General features: G+C 41.5%; 1 protein-coding gene across 3 annotated transcripts; it reads left to right on the top strand.

Moving 5' to 3' along the window:
- The first annotated feature begins 2,975 nt into the window (after positions 1 to 2,975).
- On the top strand, positions 2,976 to 12,203 carry LOC308134262 (regulator of G-protein signaling 14-like). 3 transcript variants are annotated; one of them, XM_080501926.1, is made up of 15 exons: positions 2,976 to 3,089; positions 4,662 to 4,683; positions 4,839 to 4,990; positions 5,110 to 5,202; positions 5,942 to 6,085; positions 6,185 to 6,358; positions 6,446 to 6,527; positions 6,649 to 6,749; positions 6,872 to 7,090; positions 7,427 to 7,500; positions 7,845 to 7,971; positions 8,289 to 8,370; positions 9,189 to 9,241; positions 10,976 to 11,066; positions 11,422 to 12,203. In XM_080501926.1, exons 1-15 carry the CDS (start codon positions 3,045 to 3,047, stop codon positions 11,691 to 11,693), a joined length of 1,731 nt encoding a protein of 576 aa, XP_080358052.1. In that variant the 5' UTR covers positions 2,976 to 3,044; the 3' UTR covers positions 11,694 to 12,203. The 3 variants fall into 3 exon arrangements, with proteins under 3 accessions (XP_080358052.1, XP_080358053.1, XP_080358051.1); XM_080501927.1 differs by having other exon boundaries at positions 7,424 to 7,500; positions 10,976 to 11,045; XM_080501925.1 differs by having other exon boundaries at positions 7,424 to 7,500.
- Positions 12,204 to 13,016: the final 813 nt, after the last annotated feature.

Genomic DNA, 13,016 nt, shown 5'->3' with positions numbered 1-13,016 from the left:
CCCACGGTTCAGAATTTTCTTCCACAAAAGAATTTAATGTAAGTCTTACAACAATTATTGATGATCATAATAATAACAACAACAACAACAACAACAACAACAACAACAACAATAATAATAATAATAATAACAACAACAACAACAACAACAATAATAATAATAATAATAATAATAACAATAATAATAATAATAAACATTGGATTGAATTTCACATAGTGCAATGTGTGTGTGTGTGTGTGTGTGTGTGTGTGTGTGTGTGTGTGTGTGTGTGTGTGTGTGTGTGTGTGTGTGTGTGTGTGTGTGTTTGAGGCAATGCGGTGGTGCAGTGGTCAGCATTATTGTCTCATAGATACAGAGTTAGCATGTTCTCCCTGTGCACAAGCCTAATTCTGCAAACTGTGTTTTGTTTTGTTTTTATCCCCCAACAGATCATAAACATGCAATTATAGTTAACTGGTGATTGTATAGATGAAGTACAGTGTGTGTGACTGTCAATCTCTTTGTATTGGCACCAATTAATAGACCAGGTTGGAGGTTCAATTCCCTGTCTCGCCCTGCCCCTGTGTCAGTGTGTCTCTGGGCAAGACACTGAACCCCAAGTTGCTCGTGTGGTGTGAAGACACCCCACATAGCAGCCACCACCATAAGGATGTGGGTGAGAGTGTGCGTACATGGATGTAACTAAGCATTTAATATATGCATCATGTTTAGCTCATATCATGCGGCTCTATACTCTCCAAGCCAACATCAGAATGGAAATCTGATTGAATACATGACAGCGTGTTCCTGCTTTCCCAAGTTCTGTCTCCTATGATATTAATAGCAGACACTTTTCCTGGTCACATCATACCTCTGCTGGTCCTCTGACATATAACTCAAGAGATTTTGCTATTCTGTCTGCTTCTAACACATTGTGTCATTGCTGGCAGGAAAATATCCCAAAACATTGAGCTTGCCTCTAATTTCTTGACTTCCTTCCAACCTGTTAATGGAAACATTGGATTGGTTAAATGATGGGGTGCAGGAGAAGGTGAACCATTGAGAGCTTATTGCTAATTTCTCCACAGCTGCCAGACTTCTAATGAGGAGGGTAATCCTGATGATACAACTCTTTAAAAGTAAGTAGCTTTTGAAATAGGTTTGTATCACGCTGTTTTTGAAGGGATTAGGAGACTGCTTTTACTGCCATTAAACGAAATCACTTCAGTGTCATTGTGGGAGCCATCAACTCAGTCAAAAAAAGTGAGCAACCACGTGTCTACTCCATGGTACATGGACAAATCAATCCTAAATGGTTTTCACGGCATTCAATTCGGGGATGTTCTCTGTTTCAATTGTTACCCTGATCTGGATCAATGCAACTACCGTTGTCATTTCACCAATACAAATGCAGTCACATATTGAGATTCACGATAACAACTTGAAAAACACACACAGATATACTACTATTAAAAAAAGGCTTTTTAAAAATGTTTTGTGTGTGTGTTTTTAACACTGTTTACTTTATTATGCATTATTGCAACCATGGGATCAAGAGTTTGAATTCCAGACTCGGATCATATATTTATTAATTAAACCAAAATCTGTGTCCATTTGCCTCCCATAGTACAAACACAAACAAACAAACAAACATGCATTTGACGTGAATCTGTGACTCTAAATTGCTTATAGATGTGAATGCAACTGTTTATTGTCTGTCCCCACCTTTCCCCATAATCAGTTGTTATTCATTCTAATGTCATGGAAACCTGTCTGAGTTGGATAAAAGGGCATATAAAATTAGACCGAGAGAAGATTTATACAATTTCAAACGATTCTCACGTTCATTTTTGCCTGGAAGGGAATTAATAACTCCAAAGTTGTTTGGTGGCCCCTCTCCCTAATTTTCACCCTTGATTAATCTGTTGCGCGTCACCTGGTTTCTAGTTTGTGCGCATGCCCGGACGCTACAAACAAACAGTACGAATGGATGACTCTCACCTGCAGACCGTTTGCTGTTTCCTGTCGTGTTTTTCTTTCTCGTCCTGCAGCGTGTTTCTTCCACTGTAGGACTTCATGATGGTGGCTTTCTACGGACTTTGGCGCAGGTGTTCCAGTCTGGCCAAGATTGTTGCGCATAAGCAACGCAAGAAATACACCAAAGTGCGCACAGTGGTGTCTGGTATTAAAGCAGATAACAAGGTTTGTGCACCACTCGACAGCAGTTTGGATAATGAATTGTGGGAGTTTTATATGAAGGCGGAGACGTTTATTTAATTTACTGAACCACCCCAGTAATATTGATGAACTTTTATTATTCGGTTCCAGATGGAAATAATACTGCAAATTGTACTCGTAGAACACAGAAAAACTAACTTAAAATACCACATTGATAAACTATCTACAGTATATTTAAACATATTGCATTATATTATACCAAAGCTGCAAAAATGTATTGGATTACAAAGTCACCCAAGACTTTAAAATACGACATTCAATTGGGTAAATCGTACATACTAAAAATACTCTTTCATTGAATATTCAGATTTTACTTCCACACTGATCTGTGTGCAAAGTTCATATCCAGAAAGGGATAACATATCTTGTATATATGTTTATAGGATCAGCCAGTTACAATCACATGCTTCATTTTACATTTTTAACCTTTAAAGTTTGAATTGAATTATTTTGTAAGTGCTATTGGTGGTTATCCCCAGAAGTGATCTCGACTGTATCTGCACCAAATTTAATATGTAAAGTTGAGTTGATAAACTTGCATGAAAAGCAGAATGAATGCGAGTGCTTCACTTGTGTTCCCACATCAGTGTTTCTCAAGATGTAGTCAGAGCAGTTTGATCATAGTAACCATACTTCCTCTTTTGTGGCTCGTTGCTATGGTATGACTTCCCTTCCAGGCAGGAAGTGACAGGAGGACACAAATGATGAGTTTCTGAGTTTGAGTATGAGGAGGCTGCACTGAGTTTGGGTGGAGCCCTCCACTGTGTCCGTCAACAGACTGCACGTCGCACGAGACTCTCGCTTTTTAATCTGGTGTATGGGCCGCCATGGCAAAGAACTTCAGCTCTTTAGAGATTCCTGTTGGTCACTTGGTGAGTTGATGTGACTCTTACATTTTGACTTGGTGTACTGTGGATCTGCCTGCTCTTGTGTAATGCAGAAGGCTTTATCTGTTTAGGCATTCGGGCCTGTAATGAACCCGAATGCCTTTTAGTGTTTTCGATTTCGTTCTACCCGCACTATCTCGTCCAGTCCAGAACATCAAGAGTGTGGAGGAGCAGTTGTCTTGTGTTGGCTTGTCTTGCCTGTCTCCCCTCCACTGCGGTGCCAGAACCAATCAGGCCGTGTGGCTACAGTTGGTTGCTACTGAAAACAGGCTGAGCCTTCTTGAGCCAGAAGTAGAACTCAAGCCAAGCCTGTTGGCCAATCTGTCATGTGTAGGCTGACTTGGCTTCAGCGTGAGACGAGCACCTTCCCTGAATAGGTTCAGCTCTGCAAAAGGTGTGAAAGTATATTCACAGATGTACTTTATCAAAGAGTGCTGGGTGTTGTGAAAGATATAAAATGAATTTTCAACTGTTTAAATGTGTAAATTAAAGCTGAATGTCCCTATAAGATGTGTACATTATGCTTTCCTTCAGTACCTAATATTGTATATGAATTGTTTTTGGGAATGCCACGTAAAACAACAATAATTTACTTTCGTCATTGTTTTAAGAAAGTACAGATTAATTGCAGTTGACTTTTGACTGTTTTCGAGAGCTAATTTTGTTTTTTTAGACATTTGTCTGGATAAACAAACTTAAATCTTTTCCCAAAAAAATTAATGACTAGAAATGACAAAGTACAAGTTGGTTCACGTTTCCATTTTTGACGGCAATTTTAGAGATTGCCGGTTTCTATGCACAGACCTGACTTAAATGGATAGTCTCAAATTTACACCAGGAAACCAGTAGAAACTTGATGTGGAAACTCTAGAGAGAGGAGCTCATGGAAAGGAAACCAGTAGAAACTTGATGTGGAAACTCCAGAGAGAGGAGCTCATGGAAAAAACTCCAAAGCTCCAAAGTTTGAATCTCTATTAGTGAGAAAGATCCCAGTAAAACTGATTGTTTTTCCTTTTTTTTTACGCATACATTCAGAATTTGGTGCCAAGTTGACACGTTCAATGAATGTAAAAATGAGCTGAGACAGAAGTTGTTGAAAATAAAACGTTTTCAGAGCTTCTAAAGCTGAATGAAAACTGTCGTCAGTGTTGCAACCACTTCCTGTGAGAACATCCTCGGCTGATTGCACTAAGCTGTTTCACAGAGGAAAAAACAAAGAGCGCGCAGCTGTTGTTCGCATGTCGCATCTGAAAAGTCTTCTTCACTTTCTTTTGTCTGCTCATTGAACCGTAGTCCCTAAACATCGACAATAGATTCTCTTTTGATTCTGGTGTATTACAGCTGTTGAAATGAAAACTGGCAATTTGTCTAAAACGTCACCAAAGTGAGCTTTAAGTCTGCGGTTTACTTTGACCACGGCACCCTGAATCACTCAAGTGAAATACCGTGAGCAACTAGCCCGCAATTTCATCAGTGAGGAGAAGTTCCTATCATGAAATCTCCTGAATCTGGCTTGTGTTGCAAAGTTCCCTGACTCATTTCCCTCTCTGTCCACAGAGCCAGGCAGTGTCAGATGGAGGTAGGCTCCAACAGCCGACATGCACGTCGCTGATCCCGCACATGTCACACTTTGAAAAGGCCAGCATGTCTGCGCATGAAAATGTCTGATTCCCTCTTGTCCTCGGCTGTGTTTTCTGGTGCTGATAAGGGTGTGTTGTGTATTTTGCCTGACAGAGTTAAACATGTCTGCGCGGGGCTGCGGCGGCAGCAGCTCCAGCCTTCCAGGGACGCCGGGTGGAGAGACCGGCCGTGCCAACACTGTTCTGAGCTGGGCCGTCTCGTTTGAGAAGCTGTTGGAGGACCCTTGTGGGGTTCGATTCTTTACGGTGAGATGCACACAGCAATCCCAGGTTTTAATGTTATGGCAAGATTGACTATATATTGTATGCACAGTATGAGTGGTATAAATACATGTTATTTTTTTTTTCCTCTTCATTTTTAACAGGCCTTCTTGAGGTCTGAAGTAAGTGCTGAGAACATTTTATTCTGGCAGGCTTGTGAGAAGTTTAAGAAGATTCCCACCTCCTCCTTGGATCAGGTATGGTCTCCTTTATAAGGTGTTTGATTTGAACCATGTGAGTCTAAAACTTTACTTGAAACCAAATCAAACATTGAGTGCTTAAGTGCATTGTAATTCTATTAACCAAACGTTGGCTCCACAAATGTCCATTTCTTGACTCAGAATTTGGAGAAATTTGGGCCTCTTCGTTGGTTCTCAAGATTATCGCCAATCCTCATGATACGTTCCATGAAAAAACAATATTCAGCCAATATGCTATATTAAATGTTAACTGAAATTGAAAGCGAAAGTTAAAGAAGAGGAATGTAACTGCACATGGTGAAATAGTACAATGAAATTGCATAACACCAAATGTTTATGACAGAAAGCTACAAACTATTAAAAACCAGATCAAACTGTTAGGAGAAAGAGCTAACCCCCCCCCCCCCCCCCCCCACACACACACACACACAAACACACACAAAATGACTGTATTTGAATGTAAATACATCTTTCATTGTTGATAGGACATCCTGAAGGTTTCAGAGCTGTTCTTCACTTCTTGCTATAGGAAGACAAATTAAAAACACAAAGTTATTTAATGGTTTATCACAGTCTTTCTGTTTAGATGGTTACTTAAAGCTAAACAAATCCAGAGAGGTCTTTGTTCAGTAGTGTTGTTTTGGTGGAATGTATCAACCTTTTAAAGAATTGATTGGCAAGCCAACAACTTTTTAGTCTTCAGTATGATTCAGTCTAATAAACGTATTTGTCCCAGCTGAAAGCGGCAGCTCGCTCCATCTACAACACCTACCTCTCCGACGTCGCCATCCACTCGGTCAACATCGACGACACGGCGAAGACGGAGGAGAAGGACCTGGAACAGCCCACACCTGACATGTTCAACAAAGCTCAATCTCAGGTCTGGAACGAGGCCACACTTCCTATCGTCTCAGTAATCCTCCTGGAGGACATTTCTCCTGCTTTGACCGTGTGCTGCACATTGTCTGCTGTGTCTCAGATATTCAAGCTGATGAAGATGGACAGTTACATGCGCTTTGTGCGCTCTCCTCTCTACCAAGGCTGCACTTTGGCGAGTGTAGAAGGTAAACTTCTACCTCAGCTATCTCTGGAGCCCAACCGCACGGGATCCTGGGACGACGTGGCCTCCAGAAGCCCCTCGTGGGACCCAAAGGTATACGAGCAAGGCAGCGGGGGTATAAGTGAAGGACGTGCCTTCTCACTTTCACAGTGACTGCAATGTCTTCTTCAATAATTGCAGAAGAAGAAGTCCGATTCAAACAGTTTGCCAGGTGGAAACAGTGCCTCTGAGAAGCAGCGACAGAAGAGAGGATCCTGGGGAGGTATTGCTGTGACAAATGGCAGATCATCTGCTTGTATGCGACACTACAGATGCACATCCTGTGATTTAATCTTCCCTTTGTTTTCCTTATTAACAGTTTTTCTTTCCTTCAATAACAACAGATGCATCCAACACTCAGGGTTCAATTTTCCGGAAAGAGGCCCATGAGTCAATCAAGTCGACCAGCAGTGTGGAGCTTGGCTCCCTCTACAGGCATTTAGAGGTCAGTGCGTTTCAATGAGAAACAGAGGACACTGATCAATTCTATGGTTTGGGAAGACAAAGTCTTCTTGTGAGCGCAATTGTATTGAATTAACCAAAGAGTTTTGCATGTTTATCATATAGAATGGCCGATCGAGCCCCCGCACGCCTGAGCCGGTCGTTGGAGCCGGGAGCCGTTTAGGGGTGGAGGGGGGGTACTGTTGTGTATACCTGCCCGATGGCAGTGCATCTCTGGCCCCCACACGTACCGGCCAGCCGATCAAAGACATGCTGGCCAGCCTGTGTGAGAAGAGAGGCTTCCCACTGAAGGACGTGATCATTTATCTTCAGGGCAAGGACAAGGTGAGCACTTCTGCTTACAGCACCAGGGGTGCAATCAGATGTAACATGCACACATTAAAGTAGTCCACATTGTCATTTTTCACATGTATCTCAGGAATACATTCATCACTTGTCTTGAAATTGGTAGCGTCTTCTAAATTGGGCTGTTTTTATGTTGTTCTTTGTACTATTTTGCAATGAAGACTTTAAGAGATTACTCTCCTCTCCTGTTCTTGCGTCCTCCCACAGCCAGACATTTATTTGTGAAACATCATTTTGTGTCTCCCCTTGATGTTCTGCATCAAAAGTCCTTCTTTTGTCTCTCGGCCTGATGCGTTATTGTTGTCTCTTCAGCAGCCGTTATCGCTGGACCAGGACTGCTCTGTACTGAGAGATCAGCAAGTTTCTCTGGAGCTCAGAGTGACGTTTGCGTGAGTCAACTGAATCACTTCCTTTTATTTCTTATTTTTGAACGGTCTTTGTCATCCCAGCAGGCTTTCACACCCACATTAGCACCACTACATCACCACTTCTCTTGCAAGGGAAGTCCTTCTGTTCTGGTGAGACGCAAAGTCTGGCTCAAATCATCCTTTGCATTGGATGTGATAACGGATATGTTGCCCCTTTTCGAATCACATAAGAATGTATTACTAACATTGTTAGTTGTTTTTTTTGTGCCATCAATCTTTGGATGACAATTGAAGCAATTCTGCTGTAAGAGATTCAATTTGACTCACGGTGTGGGCGGCGTTATTGAGAATCATGTGCGTTTCAGGTTGGAAATTGCCTCCACTGGTAAGACGGTGGGGATCGTGGCAAAGTCTAGCAAGTCGCTGCAGGACGCCCTCTCTGCAGTGATGCTGAAGCACCACCTCAAGCCACAAGAGGCCTTCGTCACCATGGTGAGCGTCTGTGTTGCGCACGAATGAGTCCGTTCTGTGTAGGCTGTGCTTGAATAGTCTCTCCGATGAGTGAATGATGCATAGCTAATTTCTTTAAGACGTTTAAAAAAAATGAATTCGAAGTAATTATTCTGCGATTGTGTTTAGAATTGGTGTATTGGTTAGGATTCTCCTCTCATTGTAAGGAAATCCACAGTTCAATTCCTCACTGTTCCTCTATGTTTTGGTATACCCATCATCTGTGGGATCCTGATGCTTCTCGCCTGAAAAAAAACTGTTCAACTGTGTGTATGACTTCATGTTTTCTTTGTTCGCAGGTTGGAAGCGGGGAGCTTGTGAATATGAGCAGCCCTGTGTTCAGACTGGCCAATAAGACACTACGACTCGACAGAACTAAAGGTTAATATCCCCGACCTTTTTAAAAAGCCATTGATTACATTTAAATGTGAGTCAGACGGGGATGGTGTTTACAACATTTAACCTGATACACTACACGTCTCGGCGACAACCACAGTCTCCAACAGGATGAAAGGAAACTCGGTTAGAGCAAATGAAATCAAAGTACGCTCCAATCGGGTACAGGCACATTTTAGCTCTTCATCAGCTGTTAGTCGCTGAGGTGGGCGATACTTCAGCCATGCTTTGTTTGTCCTCTTCTGCTGCCTGCGCTGCCTCATTCATTTAATTGTACCTTAATGGGTCTCACAAAGTGTTCTCCATCCCTGGCTTTTGCTCCCTTGTAGCTGGCGGGGAAGAAGAGAAAGTCTTTTGACTGTCCACTTTGCTGCCCCGGTTATTTCTGCCTCAGTGTCTTTGTGTCTCTCTTTGCCGACTGTGGTTCTTTGTGCGCCTTCCCCTCTCTCTGCGGCTTCATTCTTCACTAGGAGTTGAAATGTCGGAGTCCATTTGGTTTGTTGAGTGTTGTGTCGCTTTCACTTCACTCACTTCATTTCTCCACTGCTGAGCAACAAGAACAAACTTCACTTTTGATCTGTGATCCTCGTCTCTGCTCTGTTTGCTGCATTTTAGAATGGTGTGGTAGATTTGATTAGAGTGGTTATATTCAAGGAGGCCCAGTTTAATCCTTGCTAAGATTATTTCATCTCGCTGGTGCCCGAGTTCAACTCGATGGGAAAGTTCAGGTTGCTTAGCATCATAACCCACTGACCCTCATTTATTATTATTTCTAATAATCCACCTTGATGCTTTGCATGTAGGTAAAGACCAGACCAACACTTCTGTAGGCGGTGGATCCTCTGCAGTCACACAGGTGAGGCAACAAAAATGTCAAACATCTAGAAAGAGAAGATGCACTTGTCCATTATTAGATCTGTTGGTGTCAATTTTCAAATGTGTTCAGGTATCTTCATTCAGCCAAAAAATTTTGTCATTGTGGTTTTAGGTGACGATGTTGGACTGTTCAACCAAGCAGTCTTTATAAAAAGCAACGAAAAACCACAACCTGGACTTTATCCATAATTATGGTGAAAAATATCCAAAAACATCCTTACAATAACGTTTTGTTGCCATCAGTCTCAGAATATTTTTACCGTTCTTTGGCTGCCACAGTGTATTAGAGAAGGCTGGCATCCAAGAACTGCAGTACCCCCATGCACACATGTAAGGTTTATAGATAATGTATATGAATTGATTTCGCATGCGTGTAAAGATTTCTCTATTGAATGTGCCATGCAGAATTGGCCAATTTCTCCAAAATGGCCAGATCAATACCTTCTTGTATTCTGAAATTTGAGTGAACTTGAGAGCATACAGGATAATTTGAATTTAAAGGCTCATTTCATTTATTTGAATGGGGCATAATGAACAGACACACAGTGCTGCAAATATGCCAGATTTAGCTCAGAGCTCATTGCCATTTGCAGTCCCATGGGGTAAAGACATGCCACCAAACACAAACATGCATAAATACTATAATACATGTAAGACATACCACATGTTTGAAAACACACCACGTTACTATTCATATACGACGTATCACATTACCAAACAAACAATACAGCATTCAAAAAACACTAAAACGCCTGTTCTTAAAGTGCTGAAGTTGAGGTGCCTTATCACACATTCCAAATATCGCCCATACACTGCTCCCTCCCCTTCACACTCATGCACACTGACCTACTCATGATGAAAAAAAAATAAAGATATATGTCCTTGTGTACTAGAGCACCTCCTCGTCGTGACAAGTTTGCTGACAATTAAGACATTTTTTGATTTGTCTCTTGAAGGAGATATAGGTGGTGCTTTGGTAGAGTGTAGAGCACAGAACACTGGAACTTTGTTGTCTGAGGTGTTGGTTGACTGAAACATTTCAAGTAACTTGTGACCGGGACAAGTGTCCTCGATTCAGAAATGAAATGTGGTCACCACATTACACTGTGAATGACTTTGGAAGGAATGTTGAATAGCTATAGCGGTTGCCCCCCCCCCCCCCCCCCCCAAACTCACGATTGTCACAGCCCACTTAAAATGGCCAGCTCTTCTCATGACCACCAATCTCTAATATCTCAAACCTGATTGAAATATGGGACCAAGATGAATTTCCCTGAAACATTTATTCCAAAAACCTGAATAATTCAATGTGCATCCAATAGAATAATTGTGCTGCTTGTCTATCACCGCTGCTCAGTTTAGGTGAATTTATAAATAGTCTTAATGAGAAAATTAAAAAGCAGAAGTCCAGAGATGTTCATAGTATCCCATCCTGAGAATATAGATCAGATAAATGACACGTGCTGTTATTTGATAGAAATATTCATATATAAAATGAAAATATAAATGTTTTTTTTGACAGTGATACCAAAATCAATTACTAAATTCATTGCTGAAAATATTTTCTGTACTTATAGCAAATGATCTCTCGCAGTCTGTAATACCCCTTACACTTGGGGAATCACTGATCAATAGCAGCTGACACCACTGACATTTAAAACTCGTATGCTGTGAATCTGTACATTTAACAAGATGAAATCTATTGTGGCGCCAGGCAGGAGCAGCGACGGCCGGTCTGGAGGCTCGACCCTCGTCAAAGGCAGACGGACCCAAGACTCGACCCAGTAAGAACCGCGACATGGATGGTAGGATGCTCCAGCAGGAACGGGCATGGTTGGACAATATGTTGACTTCCAGGCCATAAAGTAATTTGAAGCTACAGGGAGATGGATATACTATTGAAATGATCAATGCCACTCCAGTGGTGTAGTTTTCAAATCGGTATATTATAAAACACCTGTAGATTGTAGTTTCATGATATTGTCCAGCCATAGTCCATTTACGGTTTTGATATTCGTATTTTAAAAGACACGTTTAAGTTTCCAGCATCTGCTACCAATCTGAAAACTCTTGGATTGTTGTGGTTAAAGCAAGTATAGAATTATTTCCCTCCATCTGAATGCAATTACAGAAATAGTGTGATCTTTTCGTGTGCATCAGGATTTCTGGACATGTTGACAAGGGCTCAGGGCTGCAGGGTTGATGACCAGCGAGGCCTTCTGACCAAAGAACAACTGGAGATTCCATCATTTCTGCAGCTGCCCTCAGACCAGCGACAGAATCCTGGCGATCCCGGGACAAGCAGCTCTTCTGCTGATGACTCCAGAGTAAAAGCACAAGACAAAACGTTGGGAACTTCGGATTCGGGAGCTACGGTGGAGGAAAGCAATGAATCTACTGAGCCCAAAGACCTGAGGGAAACCGCAGTTTGAGAGACATTTCGATATCAACACAAGAATGGATGGAAAGTAAAGGGAACATTTCACAAGATTGTTCTGCTTCATGTCAAAAAACTTGACTTTTGACTTGATTTTAGCACTTTTAAAAAAAAAAACTGTTTACGAATAAGCTCTGAGATAGTAGTGTGCCGTTTCTGCTACTGATGCTTGGCCTTTTTGAGCCGCTCTGTAAAATAAAACACATGGCAAGCACGTGGTGTCCTTTAGAAACACTACACATCCTAAGGGAAATCATTTGCTATATGAATTGTTGAATCCACCCAAGCATGTAAAGAGTTATGACTCCGCATTTCACCCTGAAACTATTGAAGCTTGATATTTCCCCAATTTGTCATTCTGTTCACTTCCATTTCCACAATAGTTATGTTTTAATTTATGCCCAGATATGATCCTGAATGACAACTTTTGACGGTCCATTAGGGTTTGTGTTTTTTTTATACAATGGTTTGCACACTTTATTCATTAAGGAATGTTTATAGTTTTAAATTGGTGTGTTCTGCATGTGTGCTTAGCCGTGATTTTGAGATGTTGAGATGGTATGCTGTGAGGAAATCTTTTCAAACCTTTTCCAGGATTTGTTTTCTTGTCATTTCAGGTGACATGTCAGGGCCGTGACTTTGAATTAATATGATATTAAAGGGAAAGAGACTTATGATACAGAATATTTCAAAGGGTGCAAATAAATTCTTTAATGTTTAAATGTGACGCTTCCTGTCTGTCTGTGATGCTGCGTGCCTTCAGCACTCGGTGAGAGGTTTTTGGAGGAATCACTGAGGTCAGTTTTTGGTTTTGACAAGTATTACGTGATTTGATTTTATATTCAGTGCAGTCAAATCCCACATCCCCTGGTGGGCTGGTTGTGTGACTCATGCGGGCAAAAGCAAGTTTGTTTCAACTGAATCTAGCAGTGATTGCATTATTCATCCCTCCATTACTTGGTGAGAGCAGAAAAGTGAAAACTACCTCTAAAATGTTGTATGATGTCATTTTAGCACAACCCTCCAATTGGCTCAAGGGAAACGTTTGTAGCCAATGGTGTGCTCCATCTTCCTCTGGACTTGTTGCTGGAAGGTGATTTTCTGTTATAGAGCCTGGGAGGGTTATGTGCTTGACTATTGTGTGCAATACAAAACCGGATGAGTCATAGATGATTTCCTCGACTTGGATGAGGTCAGCAGCAAGCACATGGCAGTACGTGGCAGTTCTCCGGTTGCAAATCATGTCATTCACCCACTGACGATATCAACTTGTTTTCTTAATCCGTCACTGGAGTAATTAACCTGTCGAGATACTGAA

The sequence above is a fragment of the Blennius ocellaris genome (assembly GCF_963422515.1).
Source record: "Blennius ocellaris genome assembly, chromosome: 9".
Classification (NCBI taxonomy): Eukaryota; Metazoa; Chordata; class Actinopteri; order Blenniiformes; family Blenniidae; genus Blennius; species Blennius ocellaris.
This window is presented reverse-complemented; position numbering and strand designations above follow the sequence as displayed.